This window comes from Bacillus rossius, chromosome 7, assembly GCF_032445375.1.
Source record: "Bacillus rossius redtenbacheri isolate Brsri chromosome 7, Brsri_v3, whole genome shotgun sequence".
In the NCBI taxonomy this organism is placed as follows: domain Eukaryota; kingdom Metazoa; phylum Arthropoda; class Insecta; order Phasmatodea; family Bacillidae; genus Bacillus; species Bacillus rossius.
The window spans coordinates 504,061-528,333 of NC_086335.1; the positions used below are offsets into that span (position 1 = coordinate 504,061).

Consider the following 24,273-nt stretch of genomic DNA (forward strand, 5'->3'; position numbering starts at 1 on the left):
TCTTAAAATGCATGCATTTAAAATATCCCTCCATGAGACACTTTTAAGAATCTTTGACTACTTTCCTTCCCCCTTGCCATGCTCCAGGCTTGGTGGTGTACGTGCTCCACGATGATTCAATTATAAAATAGTTTTACAATCGCAGGCCCAGTATTGCTTGGATGCTTATGTTAACAGTCAACCACCGTTAAGTCACGACATTAATTTAACTGTTTTTTCAACTTCAGGGGCGGCATTACACTTAAGTGCAGAGTGGGGTGGCTATACTGGTTTTCTGTAGTAGAGTGGTGTGACATGTTGGCTGCCAGAGGAAAAACACCAATTTTTGAATGATTTTTATGTAAATTGGGGACCATTTCAGTAGACGAATATTGATGGTTGACCGGAAATCTTGAAGTGATTTTGCCAAACTGAAATGATGATGGCAGTAATATCTTTCCTTAAGGATGTGAGTCATGCAAATTTTGAGAAGGCATTAGAGCATACATGCAGTATGGTATGTCCATATTTGGAATGGGCGAATGGTTCTACAAAATCATTGAATAGTTTTTGCTACATCTGAAGATAAAGAACCAAACTTGGTGTTTTGAACAAGTCTGCTGAGGGCACAGAATTCACCAAGCTCATTGTGTTCTGAAATGTAATGAGGCATACCATTCCAAGTGAAACAACTGACGTCGTCCAGGCCTGCGGCCCCTTTGAGCCCGATATGACACCGCCCAACCACCGTCTCAGTTCAAACCTCCCGCTCGTGCGTGCGTGTGTGCGTGTGTTTCTAGCCCGGCAAGAGGGCGCCTAGCTGCAGTGCGCCGCACCCCTAAATATATTAATTAACATTGTAACCTTTTTCTTTCCGTCCCAAAAACAGTGTAACGATGATTATGCATGTATGTGTTTTTAATTAATAACTTCATGATCTGTTGTTATTTTTATAAGTCCAAGCACGAACACGGACGCTCCCTAGCGGACGACAGAGGAACTAGCATGAAACTCATTTGAACCCTGTTTTATGTTTATAAGTAATTATTACAGACGGTCTGGACATGGAAGTAATCTAATAATTATTGTAAAATTAGTTATGTATTTTCTAAGAGTAACCCGGGGAACGCTACAGCAAAGTGTAACGGTAATTGTGTTCGGCGCGAAGGGGCGCCATGTTGCCACCCGCAAGCCATGAGCTCACCCCAGTCTTTCTCTCCTGCCGGCCGAGGGCGGTCGTGTCACTGCCTTGAGGCGACCACGTGCGTGGTTCGCCTCCTCACCTAATCTGATTCGTGCCTCGGGCGTTTTCTCAGTTGTATCAGTGAAGGAGCGTGTAAGGACGTATACCGTGAGTAGAATAAAACCAGTTAACTGTGCTACGTGTTTTTTGTGTTCGGGGGGCCACGTGGGTCCCTACCCTGGTCAGCGGCGTGTGGGACGCCCTGAGAGCCCACTGCGGATTATAAGCGTGCCCGACGCTGAGAGCGGGCTTAGGTAGGGTCGGGAGCTGCGTGTAACATCTAGAGGGCTAATATCTCGCCGCACACGGGCCACGTAACGCCCTGGGTTAGAGTCTCCAGCCGGGTCCACGTGCTCACTCACGTGGTGGCGCCCACTAATTTCCACCGATAATTTCACCATAACACCGTACGCCCTCACAACCACATATTCCTTAGGTCTCTTGTAGCTGCCCAAATGAGCACCTAAAGAAGATGTGTGGTGGCCCTGGGAAATCATATCTTTCACATTTTGGTGTAAAACAGCTTCGAAAGATTTTAATTGTTGTGATCTATGGTACAAAACCCATTAGAAAATTTATAAAATTTATTTACAGAACCTGATTTCACTTGATCTGTAATGTTTTAAATGAATGGGTCTCGCTGTTAATGGGACTTCTGGTCTTCAAGAAAAGAAAAAAAAAGAGGAAATTCTTTAAGCATACTGTAACACCCCTCGTACCCCAAAATTATATTATTTTAATTTAATAAAAAAAAACTTAAGAAACAACTGAGCAAAAATATAAAGAAAAAGACAAGTATTACCAGAGGTGGCACGAGGTGGTGAACAAGACAATTTGATACTCCCTGCACACAAGCAACTTGGGAGCTAGAGGATCGTTTAAATATATATAGGTTAGTAAAAAAAATCATTACATAAGTAGGTTGGTCTATAGGATTCCTGGTTTATTTAAAAAGAACTAAATTAAATCTGTTTTTCCTTTGTTTTGGTTTCACAATAAACAGTATTAACACATTACTAAAAGGAGGGCCGTCCCGATATGATTAACACACGTTATACTATACTTTTAACAACAAATCAAGTACAGAGAAACAATTTAAAAATGTCCTTCCTGACATATTATAGCAGGTTAGGTTCGTCCACTCATTACTGTAACAATTTCACATATTCTTATTTGTTAAGTTCTCTATGGCACTGCTCGCTAGTATTCATTTAAATAATTTCTTTAGTTGGTTGTAGGGAGAAGTTATATTTTAAATATCACCCGGGGCTTCAAAGTTGGACGTCTGGCCGGGATAAAGCTTTTCTTAAAGAGACTCGAAGCTCGAGGTCCTGGACAACATGATGGGTGCAATTTCGACGCCCAAATGTTGGACCCTGTCTGAAACACAAGTCAAATTCCGACGAATTAGACCTGCTTCCAGACAGTCAAACACAGTCGGTGCGAAAAGGCCAACAAACAGGAATTCGGGGAGGAAAAAAATACCGGAGTACTCACCAAGTAGGGTGTAGCTCCTGGACTCAGGAAATGTCTCGCGCCGACATCCGAAAGGTGCGGACCGAGAATAGTGCGGATGACGCGGAAAAAAACATGATTTAGGAAGAATAAAGAAATTAATAAAATGTAAACTATAACATTATTTGTTGCCTAATTACAACGACTGACTGGCTACTACTAAATTTAGAAACTGGGATCACATCCCTTAAGACATGACTACATTCCTAATTTGAAGGAAGAGTTTGTCGTTGCCGCGAAAAAACCTCTCAACAGAGGAGACGCCGAGATGACGCGGTAAGTAGCCGAAGTCTAAGTGCCGCAATGGCAGACAAAGCTCCTAATTAAAACGGGCGCTCGGCCCTAGGGAAAAGAGGGGGAAGGTTCGGCTCTGGACCGAAAATGTCAGGAGGTGACCGAGGTGAGCGCAACTACACCTTCAGTTGTTGCGCCGAGGGACGACCACTGCGCTCTCTACCAGCGGGCACAGGACGTTACATAGGATCGACTTTTACAGGATGTGAGTGAAAGCATAGGGCCTTATGGCGCAGCCGGTGCTGCTCTCTGGCGGCCTAAAGGGGAAGGAAAGAAGGAGGTTAGTAAAATCGCCACTAGGTATCGTGGGCGTTAGCTCCATTCGCTGGCAACAGGAGCAGAAGTAACTATTTCTGCCACTAGATGTCTAGGGTGGTCCATATCTGCACATATTTTTTCTGTGGCAAATCATCATTGAAGTAGGCCACTGCCTGCCGAGTTCACGTCAGGGCTATGATCCTGGCCCAAATTCTGAGAACCAAGGTGGGGAGCTGGGGGGTGAGGGTGGACAAAAAATGCGAGGCTGGGAAAGAAGGTCCATGGGATACTCGTTCGTGCCGAGACTCGTTAGTCTCAGCGGGTCTCTAAGAAATAGAGCTTGCAAGTCAGAAGCTGCTCTATGCAAATTTAGTCATGTAGGGAATTAATATTACAAACCCCGGACGTGACAGCAAGCGGTAGAAATGTCATCCAGGCTGCTAACGACGTCTTAAACTTGCAAAAGATCAGATTGGCCCCTGAGAAAAGGTGCCTCGGTCCACTGCCGTAAAGTTTAACGAAGTAGAGTACACCAGCCTAACAAAGTGTAAATCACCCTTTTGTAACCAAAAAATATGTTAAATAAAATTTCCAAAAATTAAAAAAAAGTGCCGAAATACCTAATTTCCGCCACACAACCACTACACAAATTTGGAGGATCCTCTGTAAGAGTTTGATTAGATGGGTTCTCGAACATTCAAGAAAGTGTTTATGCTAATATGTTTTGTGTGCCTCGAATGTGCTGTATTAGTAATTTTAATGAAGAAATTTGGATGATCTAGCATCCAAGTTTTCCTTATTGTTTTGTAATGCCTATAGGCATAAGGGCGGGGTAGGACGTCATAGCATGGCAAGGATTGAGAACGGGTATTTGTAACACAACAACAAATTTTAACAATAATAAAGTTTTAATAAAACTAAACAAAAATAAATAATAAGGTGATCATTTACGTAACAAACAAACCAATATGGTGTTTTAATGTGCTTAACACACACAGCAAAAGAGAACGAGCCATTATAAAGGCCACAAAAAAGGTGAGAGTTTACGCCGGCGCAACGTGGTACAAAACATGCGCGGTCCCATTAAGGGGCCTCAAAAGGGGGCGTCACAAGGTAGACGCATTGAAACTTCCAAATTACAAGATTGTCAAAATGCAGGGAAAACCTACTGCCTTATGCGCATTACATGCATTACAAAAGCAAGTTACATTTTTTTTTTAATGAAAATTTACGTTACGTTTTACGTACGTCGACGACTCAGGGGAGAACAGTTATAAACATGGTGAAGTTAAATTAAGTCAAGTTACATGAAATCAAAAGTAATTTTCCAAGTGGCGATCGAAAGGGAATTTAGACAAAACACACAAAATTCAACAAACGTTTACATTATGGCAAGGGCCACCGCCTTACTCCAACTTACATTTTCTTTCCCCCGAGGTCGCGCACGTCGTACAAAGTTAAAGTCTAACTGACTGACTACATGCTGGCTAACAACTACTCGAGCTCTCAAAAGAGACTAAACGAGATCAGTCGAGCTAGTAGATACAAGAAGAACAAGGCCGAATAATTAGAAAACTCCTGTTTTTATAACAAATGTGCCGCGCAGTGCGCATGCGCCGAACGGAGGAGGAGAGGGGAGAAGCAAGCAAGCATACACTAGGAGGGGGAAGGAAGGAGGGGACGACGAGCCGCCGCCCGCGCAGACGCGCGGTGCTTGAACGAAGCGGCGATCCTAATGCTTCAACTCCCCTGCCCTGGAACCACCGTGCTTGCCGCCCTCGTCAGCAACAGTCAATGTCCATTCTAAGTTATAAGTTGCCAATAAAAAACTTGAAGTGTTCACGAAGAGGTCTGACTGCCAGTCCAAAATAATTTCCAATAATTTCCAAACACATACACATACAATCCAAAAACATACACGTGAATAAATACACCATTTACATAGGCCAAAGATTCTTGAATATGTGTTTACAAAGTCCAAATACATTGGTATCTTCATAGTCATTACATTGGTCTCTTCAGCGCTGAAGATAATTCTTGAATTTAGCGGGACGTCCCAGGAAAGTTCATGTTCAATTGATTCAAGCACCAGAGTTCGAGAGTCAACAGCCGATGCGCCACCAGGCACAGCATGCGTCAGGTTCCCTAACCCAGCGTGCAGACGGGCGCCTGGCTGACTGGGCTCTTCGCCTCGCACCCCTGTCGAGCGAGTTGCATGCTCACAGGGGCGAGGGCTTCTTTTGCGACTCGTTCACGGCCAGTGTCGCGGCTCCAGACGAGCGGGATGAGGTTCGCACATCAGCACGTCGGCACGCCAGGGTCGCAGAGTAGACGGCAGCTTGCTCAGCCAGCACAGCCTCGAGCGTACCGCGGTGACTCGAAGAAGGCTCCTCAGGGCGGGCCCCTGCCCTGAGAGGCAGCGTATGGCCGCACAACGACATGTGTATGCGGCGTTCCAGATGGCTCAGGCAGCAGAAGAGGCGGACGGCCTCGTAGACGCAGCGGCGAACGGGCGGTGCGGGAAGGCAGAGGAGTGTCAGGTCCTCAGCGGCGCGGATCCTCTTGTGGGCGTGGCGTCCTCGACGTGGTAGGGGGGGAGGGGGAAACGATAACCAAACAAGCTGAAAACAAAAAAAAAAACAAAGCCAGACGCGCACGCCAAAACAACTGCGGGCCATCAAGGCTACACATAAATTTCTTTAATTGGCCAACATGGGCCTTTCTGAATTTCTTAGAGCCGGCAGCACTATGCAACAAAACAGTGTTGTCACCTAAAAATCTATTCATTACGTACGGACCAACGTCTGGAGGAATTAATTTAGAATTAATGTTATCAGCCAACTTAGGCAGCAAAAAATTCTTAACCAAAACAAGGTCTCCAATTACAAAACCATGAGGTCTCCGAGAAGCGTTATACAAATTAGCCACAGCAAAGACGCAAACTTCTCGACGCCAAACAAGCACACTAAGGCTTCCTTCTCGTATGTACCGAGACATTGTTCCCCGTTAGTGAGTGTTCTACTGGCATAGGCGATAGGACGTAACCTATCGTTTTCAATATGCCCAAGGACGGCACCTACCGCAATGCTTGACGCATCTACCTGGAGTGCGAACCTGTGTTGAAAATCAGGTAGAACTAAGACAGGGGGAGAAGACACCAAAGCCTTAAGGCTGTCAAAGGCTTTCCGTTGAGCGTCGCCCCACTCGAAAACAACATTCTTTTTACGCAGCTTATTCAGCGGGCTACAAACCGCAGCGTAATCGGGAATGAAACGAGCGTAATATCCCGTCATGTCAAGAAACCTTTGAACTCCTCGTATGTTCTTAGGGGGAGGGAAATTTACAATAGGGGAATCTTTATCGGGATCCATGATCAATTTACCTTTAGAAATGATGTAACCTAAAAATTTCATGTAATCTTTTCCCAAGTGAATTTTATCGGGATTTACAGTTAAATTAGCGACTCTGAGGCGGTCAAACACCTGACACAAATGTTGTTTGTACTGCTCCAGATTAGCACTGTAGACGATAATATAGTCAATGTTATTAAATACTGATTTGTATTTCAAGTCACCTAGAATGTGATCTAGCACTCGGCTCATCGCCTGGCTACCAAAAGACACACCCATAGGCACTCGATTGAATTGAAATTGCCCCCAAGGGGTAGAAAATGCATTATATTTGTGACAGTCCGGATGCAAGAGACACTGGTGGAAACTAGCATTTAAATCAATGACGGAAAAATATGGCGGCATTCCCTAGATGTTGGAGGGCGCTCTCTACGGTTGGCAACTCGTAGCTGTCCTCTTTAATCTTATCATCGAGTTCTTTATAGTTATGAACCAGCCTAAATTCACCAGCTTCCTTCTTAGGGACTAAAAAGGACGGTGAACTAAAATCGGAAACAGAGGGAGCAATAACTCCTACATCTAAGAGACGATCAATGATAATTTTCCATTTTTGTAATTTAGGCGGTGAAATTTTATGTCCCTTTGCCCTGCCGGGAGTTGTGTCCTTAAGATAGAATTTGTAGTGCATCACATCACACCTGCCTATTCGGCTGGTAATTACATCAGAATATCTATTCATGACGTCAGTATAACCGCGTCCCTGTTGATGACGTCAGAATTGAAGGATGAAAGCCGAATACTAATTCCTGATTAGCGACGTCCAACAAACATCGCGTTTTCCCCAGAAAATCTAATCCAAGAATGAGCGGGTGACATAACCCGGAAACAACATTAAATCGCCAATTCCACAAGAAACCCGCGATTTTGAAGTGAAGTTCAACTTCTACGTCTGACGCAACAATCACGCCGTTGGCGACACAAATTTTCACGTCAGAGCCGGTACTAACATGGCTTAACAAATGCGGAGATTTGATGCAACATGCATCGAAAATTCAGAACTGATTAATGATCGGGTAGCACCAGAATCTATTAGGGCCGGAACAATTTCGCCAAACAGAGGAACGTGTACAAAATTATTGTACAAATGATGAGCGGCTTTCCTCAAGCGAAGACCGTGGCGACCACTCGCACACCCTGTGCGTTTACAAAGGAAACATTTTCGCTGTTCGCGGTTCACGGCGGGCTGTGTGCACTCAGAATCCGCGTGACCGAATGTTTAGCAGTTGGCACACCTGGGACGATTAGAGAATGGGCCGGACACATTAGCCGACTCTGTGCGTCTGCCGGCGGCCTGACTCGCCACGGCAGAGGGATCACTAACACTAGTCGCGCACTCAACGTGCCGCGAGGTGCGCACGGCGCGAGCGAGTTCAGAACTGACATGTGAAGCGGACTGAAAATTAGGATATTTAATTTTAGAAGTCGAAGCAAAGCTACCTGGCGTAGGCATGAAAGGAAAATCCTCCTGATACTGCTTAATAGCCAATAATCTATTCTCCACGTCCGAGCTCCACTTGCGGAGAGCACACAGACTGGAAGGAGGGCTTAGCATTGCGCTATACTGTAACACTAGCGGTGACACGTTGCCTACAATAGCCTGAGTTAATTCAGCCTCAATATATTGAAATACCTAGGCGTAGGCCACAACGGAATTAATAAACTGTAATAAGTGCTCATCAGGCTTCTGAAACCTGAATACTAGCTCACGTTTAGACGTTTCCAAAACACGTGGTGGACAGGCAAACTGTAACACAGACGTCTTGAACAGCGCGAAAGTTAAATTCGGGCTTATGGCGTCAGTGAGCAGTGGCAAAAATGCCGCGCCACAGAGGCTTAAGAGAGCTTTCAAAAGCTCCGCCTCACAGACTAGTTTCAACCCAGCTAAGGGAGCAGCCGCAATCAAAAAATCTAGAACCGCACGCTGTTCACAATAGTCTAGACGAGGGAGAAGTTTCAAATTTGCAAAGAAATCCTTTTCATTAAATCTAGAATTAGACACAGCAGGATTAGCGGGGGTGGGGACTTGCCGAGACGGTACCTCTTCTGACGATTCCCAGGCGCCTCGCACGTGTTGAACAAGCAACCCACGAAGGGTAGCCACAGTTGCGTCATCCTCTAACGGAACGGCTACCTCAGTTAGGACCTGGATTAGGTTGTCTCTTCATAAACGGTATATCTACCCGGTTGCTGGAGTCCCCATGGTGCATGCAAAAAAAGAACAAATAAACGTTAAACACAATCCTTAGCAGAGTAGCGTAGTTGTAATGTCTATAGGCATAAGGGCGGGGTGGGACGACAATGCGCAGTTGACTCGAAACAAAAGCATTGCCAAGTATGAAGTTAAGTTCACATCAATAAGAATTACAAAACTACTGCAAAGTGCAGGTACAATTAAAGAAAGAATTTACATTATTACTTAACAAACAAATACGTGCGACGACGTCTCAGGGGGAGACACTTACAAACAAAAAAATGAAAAAACGAAGATGAAGTTAATTTAACGCAAAAATCCAAACATGTTTTTCTTGGTGGCGGCCGAAAAGTAATTTAGACAGAACAAATTCAAGAATAAATGACTACATTAGGGTGAAGGCCACTGCCTCACTCACGACTCAAACCAACTTACATTTTTCCCCTGAGGTCGCACACGCACGTAGTTCAAACGGAACCTAATAGACTACATGCTAGTAGAAGTACAACAGATGAGCTACCGCTGACAACCGAGCCTGACTAAACAAACCAGCAGAAGAAGGCTCCCCACATGGTTGCAGCTCAATTTATAAGATTGCGCCGCAGCGCGCGCATTTGCCGATCATAGGGGGGGGGGGGAAATGAGTACAAATTGAACAAGCACTAGGAGGGGGAAAAGGAGGGAGAAGGAGGAGGGGAGCGGAGTGCCGGAGGCCCGCGGCGGCACACGCAGTTCAAAAGTAGCGGACCTAACTGCTACAACTCCCCTGCCCTTAAACCACGGTACCCGCCGCCTTCTCCAACTTCATGACAATGTCAATGTCAATGTTCACTTTTAAGACGAACACACAATTTTTAGAAACTTAACTGCCAGTGCAAGATTAATACGCCGTATATAATGGCCAAGGATTCTTGAAGGATTACATAGGTTAAATACAAAGACCAAAGGGAGCATCTTCAGCACAGAAGAGTTTTCTTGATCTTGAGGGACGCCCCAGGTAAGTTCATTTTTTCAACAATTTGTTGCGACGAGCTCCATAGCTCGTACGTCGACAGACAGACGCATCTCCGGATGTAACTGCCACAGGCGTCCCCATGGCAGCTGACGACGATAGCGCCTGGCAGGCTCGACTCTTCACCTCGCACCCCTGTCGAGCGGGTTGCGTGCTCACAGGGGCGAGGACTTCCAGATGCAATTGCGTACATTGAGCAGGCTCGCATGCGGCATGCATCACGGCTCCAGACTGGCGGGACGGAGTCTCACGCGAGCACACCAGCACGGCAGAACAGCCGGCCGCTCGCTCACCCAGGGACAGCATACATCAACCGCGGCGACTCAAGTAGGCACCTCAGGGCGAGCCAGGGAAGAGCCGCACAGCAGCATGCTGATGCGGAATTCCGAATGATGGAGTCGCACAGACTCAGACAACGAAAGAGGCGGGCGGCCTCGTAGACGCAGCGAATAGCGGGCGGGCACCAGTGACCACGACGGAGCGGGCAGGCGAAGGATCCTCAGGTCCGTAGTGGCGCAGATCCTCTTGAGGGCACGGCATCCGCGACCAGGAAGGAGGGGGAGGAACGATAACCAAACCAAACTGAAAACAAAAAAAAAGCACAAAACCAGACGCGCACGCCAAAACAACAGCTAACCCTCTAATTATGTATTAAACATTTTTAACTGCCCCACATGGGCCTTTCTGAATTTTTTAGAACCAGACGTACTGTGCATCAACACAGTAACCAAGGAATCTATTAATAACATATGGCCCAACAGATGGCGGTATTAATTTAACGTTAATCTTTTAAGCTAAATTAGGCAGCACAAAACTCTTTACTAGGACCAGCTGTCCAACAGAAAAACCATGAGGCCTCCGGGAAGCGTTATATGAACTAGCCACTGCTTGACGAGCCTTCGTGAGATTACAAGCCACACTATCCAGCACGGCCCCCAGTGACTCGTCATCCGAGGCAGCCTCCAGGGGCGGCAGTCCCCACAGGTTAAGGAGAGGGTGGGTCAGCTCTCTACCAAGGAATGGGATCGAAGGAGGGAATCGAGTAGCGGAATACACAGCTAAATTGAGCCCTACATTGATAAAATCCAGGTCGCTGTCCCATAGCGACTGATCATCCCTGTAGAAAGCAGTGAGAATGCTCTTAAGCACTTTGTTGACTCGCTCTGATAGATTTCCCTGGGGGCAGTAAAGACTACTGTAAATAGGCTTAATGGCCCATTGAAAACACATGTCTTTGAACTGTATAGAGCGGAAGTAACTTGCGTTATCACACGTGATCAAGGCAGGCGCACCAAAAAATTTCCACACCTGATCTCGTAATGCCTTAACAATGCTATTAGCTTTCATGTTCTATAAGGGGATGAGCAACACAAATTTCGAAAAAAGTCCAGAATAACCAAAATACAGTTGTTATCTTTTTTAGAATGTGTTAGGGGACCAAAAATATCAATGTCAAGCATATGCCAGGGGGCAACGAGCATCAGTACAATACAAGCCGACTTTGGCACACTGCGACAGTTTCGAGACTTGACAATCTCTACAAGTTCGCACGTGTTTTTGAACATCAGCTCGCAATTCAGGCCAAGCTAAATGTGCACTAATTCGACGGAACGTCTTGTCGATGCCCAAATGTGCACCCAATAAGGAATCGTGAAAATATTTCAAAACCATTGGGCGGAGGGATGCAGGAACAACAGCCTTCCTTTGCCTCCCAGATTTTCGGTATAGTATACAACACCCTGTTCCTCAACATATGGCACGGCTTTACCGGCACTCTAATCCTTCCGAATTTGAACACACAAAGGATCCTCCTGTTGACATTGATGAATACTAAGAAATGATTCCGGAAATACTTTACAAACGGCTGCACACATCGGCTGTGTTTCATCCGCAGACAAAACACAAGTCGCAAACTCATCAGGCGAAAACATTCGCGAAAGCGCATTTGCCACAACGTTGTCACTACCCTTAATATGATGTAGTTTGAATTTGAAGCGGGACAAGCGCTTGATTGTCCGTGAACAGATCGAATTCGTGACAATCGAGATAAGACGCGAATTTCTCGACGCCAAACAGACATGCTAAAGCTTCCTTCTCATAGGTACCCAGACGTCGTTCCCCGTCAGTAAATGTTCTACTGGCATAGGCAATAGGGCGCAACCTATCGTTTTCAATATGCCCCAATACAGCATCTACCGCGATGCTTGACGCATCTACCTGGAGGGCGAACCTGCGTTGAAAATCAGGAAGAACCAAGACAGGGGGAGAAGAGATGAAGGCCTTAAGACCGTCAAAGGCCTTCCGCTGAGCGTCGCCCCACTCAAAAACAGCATTATTTTTACGCAACCTATTAAGCGGACCACATAACGTGGCGTAATCGGGGATGAAACGAGCATAATATCCCGTTATGCCGAGAAATCTCTGAACTTCTCTGACATTCCTAGGAGGAGGGAAGTTTACAATGGGGGAAACTTTATCGGGACCCATTATGAGTTTGCCTTGCGAAATAATGTAACCTAAAAGTTTACATACTCTTTTCCCAAATGAATTTTTTCGGGATTAACTGTCAAGTTAGCGGCTCTGAGACGATCAAACACCTGACACAAATGTTGCTTGTGCTGTTCCAGGTTATCACTGTAGACGATAATATCGTCAATGTAATTGAAGACTGACTGAAATTTTAAGTCACTTAGTATGTGATCTAGCACTCGGCTCATCGCCTGGCTACCAAAAGACATACCCATAGGCACATGATTAAACTGAAATTGCCCCCACGGGGTAGAAAATGCTGTATATTTACGACAATCCGGATGCAACAAACATTGGTAGAAACTAGCATTTAAATCAATGACGGAAAATATGGCGGCATTCCTTAGATGTTGAAGGGCGCTCTCTACGGTTGGCAACTCGTAGCTGTCCTCCTTAATTTTATCATTCAGTTCCTTGTAATTGTGTACCATCCGAAATTCCCCTGCTTCCTTTTTAGGGACTAAAAAGGAAGGCGAAGTGAAATCGGAAACAGACGGAGCAATAACTCTTGCTTTTAGGAGTTGATCAATAATGTTATTTGAACATTTGCAATTTGGGAGGAGAAATTTTATGTCCTTTAGCCCTAACAGGAGTCGTGTCCTTTAAATAAAATTTATAGGGCATGACGTCACACCTGCCTATCCGGTTGGAAATTACGTCAGAATACCTGTTCATGATGTCAGCAATGACCGCGTCCCCAGTTATGACGTCAGACTTGACGGCGCACGACATGACGATAGGAGCGGAGTCCTGATGAATAAGTTTAATTTTATGAGCAGGATGAAAACCAAAAACCATTCCTGGTTAGCGACGTCTAACAAACATCGCGTCTTCCCCAGAAAATCTAAACCTAGAATAAGCGGGTGACATAACCCGGGAACAACATTAAAGTGCCAGTTCCAAGAGAAACCCGCTATCTTAACGTGCATTTCAACTTCTACGTCTGACGTAACAATCACGCCGTTGGCGACACAAATTTTCACGTCAGAGCCGGTACATACACGGCTTAACAAATGCGGATGTTTGATGCAACATGCATCGAACAATTCGGAACTAATCAAAGAACAAGTAGCAACAGAATCAAATAAAGCCGGAATATTATTTCCAAATAGACGAACGTGTACAAAATTATTGTACAAGTAATGAGCGGCTTTCCTCATGTGACGACCGTGGCGACCACTCGCACGCCTGGTCAAGGCCCGTTTCCCGGACATTGATTTCTGTAATGCCCAGTGCGCTTACAACGAAAACATTTTCGCTGCTCGCGGCTCACAGCGGGCTGCGTGCGCTCAGACACTGCGTGGCCGTAAGTACAGTAGTTGGCACACCTGGGACGGTTAGAGGACGGGCCGGGCGCATTAGCCGACTCATGACGTCTGCCGGCGGCAAAACTTACCCCCGACAGAAGGATCACTCACACTAGCCGCGCACTCAACTTGCCGCGTGGCGCGCACCGCGCTAGCGGTTACGGCATTGACTTGAGACGTAAACTGAACATTAGGAGAATTGAATTTAGAATTAGAATTAGAAACAGGAACAAAACTGCCTGGAGTGGGCTTGGAGTGAAAATCCTCGTGATATTTTTTGACAGCTAGCAATCTATTCTCCACTTCTGAGCTCCACTTACGGAGAGCACTCAGACTGGAAGGAGGGCTAAGCATGGCGCTATGCTGTAACACCAGCGGAGACACGTTGCTAACAATAGTTTGCGTTAATTCCGCCTCAGGGAGGTTCAACTCCAGTACCTCAGCATAAGCCGCAACTGAATTAATGAATTGCAACAGGGGCTCATCAGGCTTCTGAAACCTGAATACAAGTTCGCGTTTACACGTTTCCAGCACACGTGGCGGACAGGCAAACTGTAGCACAGACGTCTTGAACTGTGCGAATGTCAGATTCTGATTTACGACGTCAGTGAGCAGTGGCAAAAACGCCGCTCCACACAGGCTCAAGAGAGCTTTCAAAACTCCGCCTCACTGACTAACTTTAAACCAGCTAAACGTGCAGCGGCACTCAGAAAATCTAGAACCGCACGCGGTTCACCACTATCAAGATGTAGGAGAAGTTTCAAATTCGAAAAAAAATCTTTTCATTAAATCTGGAATTATTCCCAACTGGATTAGCGGGGGTGGGGACTTGCCGAGACGGGAGCTCATCTGATAACTCCCAGGCGCCGCGCACGTGCCTGACGAGCAATCCACGAAGGGTCGCCACATTTGCGTCCTCCTCGAAAGGAACGGCTTCCTCCGTCAAAACCTGGATGACGTCGTCTCTCCGCAAACGGTATATCCACCCGGTTGCCGGAGTTCCCATGGTTCATGAAAAAAAGAACAGAAACACGTTAACACTCACAGTCCTGCAGCAGAGTTGCGCAGTTGAAAAGCCTAACTAAGCTTTGGAGGCGAGAAGGGAGGCCAGAACCTGGCATGGACTGGGATATACGTGAATGGAGCAGATCAGGTATGCAAGGTAAATGGTTTCAGGTACACAGACATTTTATTCAAATTCAAATTCAAATCAAAACATTACGTTAACATTACTGATAATGTTAAGTGAAAACAATTTAGGCAAGGCTAAGTACATAAATTGGGAACAATGAATTTGACAAAACGTGCTTGTTAACATCAATAAATGTTAAAGGTAAGCCGGCCACACCGTAAGCAATCCAAACAATGGACCATCAAAAGGGGACAATCCGCAGTTGACTCGAAACAAAAGCATTGTCAAGTATGAAGTTAAGTTCACATCAATAAGAATTACAAAACTACTGCAAAGTGCAGGTACAATTAAAGAAAGAATTTACATTATTACTTAACAAACAAATACGTGCGACGACGTCTCAGGGGGAGACAGTTACAAACAAAAAAATGGAAACGAAGATGAAGTTAATTCAACGCAAAAAACCAAACATGTGTTTCTTGGTGGCGGCCGAAAAGTAATTTAGACAGAACAAATTCAAGAATAAATGACTCTACATTAGGGTGAAGGCCACCGCCTCACACACGACTCAAACCAACTTACATTTTTCCCCTGAGGTTGCACACGCACGTAGTTCAAACGGAACCTAACGGACTACATGCTAGTAGAAGTACAACAGATGAGCTACCGCTGACAACCGAGCCTGACTAAACAAACCAGCAGAAGAAGGCTCCCCACATGGGGGGAAACGAGTACAGATTGAACAAGCACTAGGAGGGGGAAAAGGAGGGAGAAGGAGGAGGGGAGCGGAGTGCTGGAGGCCCGCGGCGGCGCACGCAGTTCAAAAGTAGCGGACCTAACCGCTACAATTGTTTTTTATTGGAATTCTAATTGTAATTCTAAAACTGATGACGCTTTTCTTTCCTGATGGGTTAAAGTTTTTAAGGCAAAAGCTATATGTTGGCGACAACCATAAAATTTTTTTGAAGAGACTGCTCTGCTGCTTTCACAGTTCTCTCATCTGTCTGCGAGATGAAGGTTTAGTGAAGTTGGCCATATGCAAAACATTAGGACGGGGATTAGCCTTTTTAAGAATTAGAAACATCTATCCAGTTTTGGTCCCCATTGGAACAGTACATTTTTCTTGCACACACCATTTTAAGGCGCAGTGAGCAAATTAGATAGCACCTTGGCATTAGTAACCACGACCTTGTGCTCATAAAGATTCCAGTAAGGTGTTTTGATGATTCTGTAGTTTACATCAAACATACTAAAATATTATACCATGCTGAACCAATGGATGGCTTTATGGTGATCCGGGAGTGGTATTGGTTCAATATCGATCTATAGATTCAATTTCCATAGTTGATCACTTGGCGGTAAGCTTTCCCTTTAGGAACTTAAAACGTAGGTGAACTGAACAAAAAGGGTAGTGGTTTGATTATGTCTGGTGAAAGTTTAGTGGGGTTACGTCAAAAAGCTTGATATTGTATTCAGTTAGGTGTGTGAATTCCTTTTGTTTTGTTAAAAAATATAAAATGTTGCTACATAGTGCAGCAGGGGACGGGAGCAAGTGCCGAGTGTGTGTGTGTGCGCACGTGGCAGGGTGTATCAAGAGCCTGAGCCCCGGGCTGTGGGCGCTGCGACACCTCACGGCGCTGTACCTGAACGACAACTGCCTGTCGCGCATTCCCCCGGACATCTGCCAGCTGGCGAACCTGCGCTCCCTCGACCTGTCGGGCAACAAGCTGCGCAGCCTGCCGGCCGAGCTGGGCGACCTCATCTACCTCAGGTACCTACCTCGCCGTCGCTGTGTTCTCGTGTCATTAGGAACCACTTCTTTTCATTGAGAAGCACACTGTTCAGAGCAATGAAGGTATTCATGAGCCATGAATCTTAAATTAAATTTATAAATTTGTAAACAAATATCATCAGTTGCCAGTTTTATGTCAGGTTTGTAGCACCGATTTTTAAAATCGGGAAAAGAGGGATGAAGCCTGGTATTTGCTTGTGCAGTTTACACAGGAGAAATTTCCCTCTGCTGATTTGGATTTTGGTAAGAATATTTGATTATCCGGGCATTGTTCAGGAAGGAGTTGTGCTGCGTTTGGGAAAGCAAACCAAGGGGTGCGTCAAGAGATGCTGTGTACAAGTAGACACTGTGGTACTTTGACTTGCTGTTATATACATCGCAGACCAAGAAACCATTAGTAGCATAGAAGGAGGTGAAGTGAAAAGTAAATAATGCTATGCATTTATTGTTTGTCTAGCATTTTATTTTCAATGTACATTATTCTTATGATTTTATTATTGTTTCTAATGTACATATTAAAAAATGTATTTTTATTCCTTTCCCTTAAGATCATTATATGTATAATGAAAAACAGTTTTTTTACATAGTTTTGCTTACCACATGGTTTCTCTATCTTAACAGTGCACAAGGATGTTCATAAATGACTATTTTCCACCCACCAGCGTAAACAAAACCCATTATCCAATAATATGTTAGTGTCTGCCTTTGTGCCCTATTTTGTCTTGGGATGAAACCTTTATGGGCCCATTGAATAACCAAATGAAGTTATCTTGATTTGCAGCTGCTCCAGTATCAACATTCACCTAGCCTATCAAAACATCCTTCAGGTTGCATATTTCTCTATTCATTTAAAACACGTGTTTCTTCCACACTTTCTTTGTCTAAAAAAGATCCCGTGGTATACCCTTCTCTATTTTATTGACGTAAAAAATTATGTAGAATGACAATCCATTTCAATATAAAATACTTTTAATGGTTGCCAATTTATTGTAATATGAAAAATACTGAAACCTACTGCAATTTCTCCAAACGTGTTTTCTACGCATCGTCTGGCACGTGATAATATACCAGGGTTGTCAAAAATATTTCCGACCCCAACGTGAAGATGGCAGCACTCATCAACAAACATTAGGCAATGTGTGTGTGCATGTTTTGGAATGTACTCTGAAATTTCAGCAATTTTAGATGCAAAGTTGTTTTTTTTTACAATTGTTTGCGTGGTTTGATATGCAAGTTTTCGTGAAAATGGAAAAAAATGAAGTATTGGGCTGTCATTAATATTTGTTTTGTGAGGGAATGTACATTCGCAAATTAATGACGAGTTGGACGCAGTGTACGGGGACTCTGCACCATCATTTATCACTATGAAAATTCTGGCAGCTGAATTTAAACATGGCCGTACCAGTAGTGATGGGATTGTTACCGGGAAACTAAAAAAAAAGTGTTTCATATAATACTATGCATATTTAATTAATTTTCACTTGATAGGCCTTAATACAGTATTAAATGACTTAAGACATGGAATATTCTGGAATTTACGATCTCGACCAATATCTATATCTAATTACTAAAACTACCTACTACAGAGATGAACAATTATAATATAGGTACATAGTAATTTCTTTGCAACTTGCAGAAATGTCAAATTATGGTGCACTATAATAGTTCGAAGCTATTTATTCATCTTCAGAAGTTTCGTTATCTGACTCAACTTATGTAACTTCTTCACATGCTTTGGAGTCAGTTTCGTCAGCATCATTTGAACTGCTACTGCTTAACTTTCACTTGAAGCTTTAAATAAATAATTTAAAAAAAGTCAGTCTAATGGGCATGTCACAAAATAAATAAATAAATAAATTATATAAATAAAACTGACAGTACCTTTTATTCTCTGCATGTACTACTTGCATAGAGGAAGAGCATGCTGGGACTTCAGATAAGCTTACATCTTTGGAATATTTCCTCTGGTTATCTTGCTGTCACTGAGATGAGTTCTGCTTTTGCATTAGCTTCCAGTTGTGGGACAAGTAGGTAATTTTACCTGCCCTAGAAGTTGTGAGGCGATTCCTTTTCTTGCTATGAATCCACGAAAATGTACTGAAGGATCTCTCGGTGGCTGCAGATGTTACTGGAGCTGTTAAAATTGTGCCGAATAAGTGCTACTTTAGGCACGAATTTTTTTTATTTTCTTAGTTTTACAAAATTTTAAATTTTTTTTATAACTTTAATTTTCCTCTTTCGCCCGCTGCTTTCGCCCCATCCAAACTTGTTCGGTCGAGTGTACCGGCAGGTTAGCTTGTTGAGCAGTATAGTGCTCTTACCGCCGTTTCCCACCAAATTTGCTGGGTCTAGCCGACTACAGGGCTATCATCAGCAACGGTATCCGCTGGCCGTCGCGTTTCGTCACGAGTTTAGCGCTACGCGTGACGAAAGTAGCCGCCCTAAGCTTCCCATGGTCACCCCCACCCCTTCTCGGAGGTGTGCTGAAGTTTGCGGTCTCTAACACGTTTTGGTGTCCTTTTTTCAAGCTCCGCCGCACGTCCCAACGTCCGGACGGCGAACTCCCCCAGGGCAGGTCATTCACCAGGTGTTCCCCCCCTCCCCCCCATTGCAAAATGGCGGCCACCAAGTGCCGCAATGGTCTCTGCGAGACTCCAATCCGCATGCCCACACCATCTATCGGCGAAAGGACGAACCAGCTGAGAGCGAGAGCGCACTACTAACCATCCTATCCCCACCAGGAGAAACAGTCGACCTCACACTCAGTCGATAGGTCGCTGGAGCCCTTTTTTTCTTTCGGAGCCCTTCGGAGCACTTCGGGTTTCCCGATCCCCTCCTCCAGAGGAACAGACAACCGGGCTTAATTTTAAGTTAGCGTCCCGGCGCCTTTTCAGGGATTTTTAGGGCAGCTCTCGTCCGGCGCGCATCTTCGCAACAGGTCGCAGTAACGACCAGCAGCTATCGTGATCCGCTTTCGGCAATAATGTAGTTGCTTTCTGAGCCAGGCCATGTCGCCTAGATTTTTTTAGTTTTTCTTTGTAGCTGCCCAAATAGTTATGTTTAACTTTAGTTTTTTTTTGGTTTTCGGCATAATTATTTCTTCTATGGCTACCGCGAGCTCCCGCGCCGCGCGTCCCCAGATCACTCCCAGGGACAGCCACTATCTACTTCACCCTGCCAGCTAAGGTAAGCTGCACTTCGTCCCACACAAAACCTGTTAGGTTGCCTTTTTTTTGGGCTTAACTTCGCCCGGCATAAACTGCCTGCTAACCAAGCTAATCCATGTGGATTATTGGTTATAGGCAGGGTTCCAGAATCCCAGAGGGTTCCAGAATCCCAGAGTACTCAAGAATTCCAGAGTGCTTCAAGGACCCCAGACCAGTTCAAGATGGTGGCCCAGTTCCGGCGCCACATTTTGCACCTCAAAATGTAACTCGTGAGCCTCTATAACGGAGTCTCCCTCCATCTTTCGGCACCCCTCAGAAAGAAGTGAAGAACATCTTGATAACTCCCCCAGTTTTAGGACGTTTTCCTTATTATTATAAAATATTGTATTTTAAACACATATATTTGTTTTATGAGCCTGCGAGCTCAATGTTCCTAAACAGTTGAACTTAGTAGGCTATAGCATGAAATGGTTTTCCTCCCCCCCCCCCCCTCCACCACCCCCTTTTTTTCTCTATTTTATTCGTTAGTGTACTCAATGTAATGTATCAAAAATAAGAATCTAACATTGTTACCTGTTTTGTTTGTAATGGCTGTAATGCCGTAAGATATTTTCAAATGTAAGAAACCGGCAATGAAAAAGATACTAAACTACTAATTGTACTGCAACATGTTATTTGTTTTGACAGTTTAATTATTATTTATTTACGATTTATTTATTTTGTTTGCTCTGTGTCTAATGTTATTTGGATTTTTACCGGACTATTTGAAATAGGTATTGGTGATACCCCTCTAAGGACTAAATGAACTTTAAGACGGTAAACGGTAAAATTAACGCCTTTATTTTATAATGTAAATTATTATTTTAATATTTTTTTATTTAAATTGTACGTGAATTTTTGTAATCCGTGCTATTGTTGCGTGCGGATTTCACGTTTTAATAAGGAAATTATGTAACTGATTTTGGTTTTCGGCCAATCACAGGCCGCCATTTGAAAGTTAAGTTTTACTGGCTTAATTTAAGAAGCTAGTAGGAAAGAGAGTTCTACAATGGCCAGCTAAGAGAGCTGTAACTTCGTGACGTCGGCGATAATAAATCCTTCGAATTAGATATTTAGCACTAGGCATCCTGGATAGTGGATGATAATTATGTATCATTAGGGAGTCCAGATACGAAAATAGGGTTTATCTAAAAAGATAAACAACTTAGGAGTGTGAAACGTGAGTAAATAAAAGTGCCTAGAATTTGTGTCCTATACTCATACTCTCGTCACGTAACTCCCGTTTTTACGTCACATCGCCGTCAGAAACTAATATAAACATTGATTTTATGAAGTAAATTGACAGTATCCACGATTTTAATAATATTTTGATATAAATTTAACGATTTTACACACTATTTTTCTGACTCAGAGGTCCTATAGATTGAGAGACTCTGAGCTCTACCGACGATTTTTTCGAACCTTACTAGCCGAGGTAAATAGATTTAAGATCCCTAAGAACATAAATTAAAACTGTGCAGTTTCTACGAACCCGAATTAAGACTTTTGTGAAAACTTAAATGTGCGCACCATAACTCCTGGTAATTGAGATTTATTTGAGTTATATGAGGTCAAGTACCAGTTAGGTTGTTTTGAATATAATTAATAATTAATTAAATATAATTAATAAGGGTAAATATTGAATCCATTTTTCATTTGAAGTAAATAATTATATATTTTTATTTGAGTGTTGTGTTATGTTATTTATAGTGTCATCTATCCCAGTGTATATTTATGTATGTTTGTACCTATTTGATTAATACCTAACTGTGGCCTACTTGATATCTATACTTACCAGTGGAGAGCCACACAATTATCAATTTTTCCTACACAGTTCAACACAGCCCAACGTGTTACATGTATGTACATCTCCATAGAGGTGGTGCCTAAACATATACCAATATTTTAAGTGTGTGCGTGAGGGCAAAAGAGTACGTACATAACAAATTGGATCCCATACGGTAGGGCCGAATATTGAGGTTAAGGGACACCTCAACGTTTTTTTAGTGTGTAAATACTGTATCACCTCAGTATTGTGTGCAAGTGCACTAGTTGTGTAAATCTATTATCTTGTCAATTACCTCATAACACACCACCATGGCCAGCGAGCAAAATACATACTTCCTAAGAAACAGATCACTCAGTGTAGGTGAGGAGTATGCTACTGCACAAACTTCAAGCAGTGAATCACATCCTACATCATCTGCAGGGAATTCTCCTGTAGGCACCTGTGAGGAGAGGTTAGAGCGGCCCACATCTCCTTTAATCATGGAGCAGGAAAACCTGAATGACACTGTCCTTCACTCAGCTGCACCCCAGGACAGCACTCCTACTCCACCACCAGTGTCCCTAGAGACATTGATGCAGATTCTGCTGCAGAACAACACGGAAATGAAGCAGAGCAACACTACCCTAACAGAGAAGTTAGAGCAAAACAACACTGTGCTCACTGCAAAGTTAGATGAGGCCAGTACCAGCATAAGGAATCTCGAACACAGTATCGAGAGTAGGCTCACACAACAGCACGAGGAGATGCAACAAATTGCAGAACAGGTCTCCCTATACAACAGCCGTGTAGATGGGTTGGAATCCCACGTCACTTCCTTAAGGAACATAATGGCCAACGAGCACCGAGGGCAGGCCAATGCCAGGGAAGAGGTGCGCGAACACATCCAGCACCTGGAGAGCAGGCTCGGTGACATAGAAGTGGCCACCGCAACATTGAGGGACAGGTTGGAAAACATGTCCGTCCAACCGAGCCCTACAGCTGAGTCAGCTGGTAGTCGAGGCCAGGCCCAGGCAAGCGAGTGCCAGGAGCCTACTGTTCCTACACTGCCCACCGCAGGCAAGCAACAGGGCGGCACTGAGTGCTACACTGAGCACCAGCCCCGGGAGCAGCCACACGTTACCTCCATCACTCACCGGCCAGTTAGCAGGACGTTCGTAAACACATCGAGCTTGGACCCTGCTACTCTGATCCATCACCCGGCCAAACATTGGGCAGAAGCCATGCCCACGTTCTCAGGGAGGGTAACAGAGAACCCGATCCGGTTCCTGAAACGTCTTGAAGAGTACACTGCCACGTTCAATCTCAGCGAGGCTGAAGTACTGAAGTGCCTCAACAGTGCATTGAAGGGGCAGGCTTTCTACTGGTGGGAGATGCTAAGTGCAACCACCAGCAGCTACAGCCATTTCCAGGCCATGTTCCGCCAGCAGTATTGGAGTCTGCGCATCCAGAGCAATCTGCGTGCCCAGCTCCATACCGAGAGGTATGACCCCAGGAAGGGTACAACACTGGAAGCCCACCTGTCCACCATGTTCGAGAAGACGCGGTACCTCGACCTGCCCATGACGGACGAGGAGTTTTTAGCGGCTATTTTGACTCAGCTGCCGCTTCGCTATCAGAAGCAGTTGTCCGGCCTGACGTACTGAGACATAACCGAGTTCAGGGAGAGGCTCCTGAACTATGACAAGCTGGAGAAAATGATCAGGACGCCAGCACCTAAGGAGGACCACGAGAGGGTGCCTCAGCAAAACCGCCAGCCACCCCTGAATAACTACTGGCAGAACAGGGACAACAAGCCAAGGGACAACAGGCAAGCGGCTGTCCACACGATGAGCTGGCAACCCAAGGGCAGAGAGCAGAGCTCATACGGCAGGTACGCTACGAGCCAACGCAAGGGCCCATACAGCAAGAAGAAGACCTGGTGGTCGAACGCGAGGAACTACCACAGCGATGAAGAAGCGTACCAGCGCAAGAGGAAGGACGACCGCAATGACAACCGCCGCCGCTCCTACTCGCCAGAGGTACGGCCTCCCAGGGAATCCCGTGACCGACGCCCAAGATCATCGTCTGAAGACGAGAGAGACTACGCGAGGAATTACCGCAAGACCGAGGAACCTCGATACCAGGGCCGGCACGAAGAGACCCGAATGCCACCCCACCATTATTCCTCCCAGACGACAGAGAACCATGGCGGCCAAGCCTATAATAGCCAGTTCTCTGGAAACAAACAAAGATTCCAGAACGCGACATTTCCACCACCATTCCAGGCGCAGCATGCAGGACATCAGGCTGCATACTACCAGCGAGGGGAAGTGAACCCGGTAGCAGCCGAGTTCAAGGCTGCAGTGTCCAGCGTCGCAGGACCAAGTCATTGGAACCACAACGAGGGACAACAACGTGTTCCAGGTGGACGTGCAAATCAAAGCACGTTAAACTAGAACGGGTTTCAGTTAGATCGCCCCGAACAGAAACCCACTATTCAGGCTCAGGGGTACAAAACGGAAAAACTCCAATCTACAGTTGCATCAGCTACGATAAGTTTATATGCACTGTAATGTTAAGAGAAAGTGAAAGAGACTTTCTAAGTAATGAAAATGATGAAAATAGGATTCATCAAGT

At 44.8% G+C, this 24,273-nt stretch overlaps 1 protein-coding gene across 4 annotated transcripts in view; it reads left to right on the forward strand.

Moving 5' to 3' along the window:
* LOC134533631 (CCR4-NOT transcription complex subunit 6-like) overlaps positions 1–24,273 on the forward strand; it is a 515,868-nt gene that overhangs the window by 36,413 nt on the left and 455,182 nt on the right. For all 4 annotated transcript variants that reach the window (XM_063371129.1, XM_063371126.1, XM_063371128.1 and 1 more), the window contains exon 3: positions 16,455–16,641. In XM_063371129.1, the coding sequence (XP_063227199.1) occupies positions 16,455–16,641 (187 nt within the window). The remainder of the gene's footprint in view (positions 1–16,454; positions 16,642–24,273) is intronic.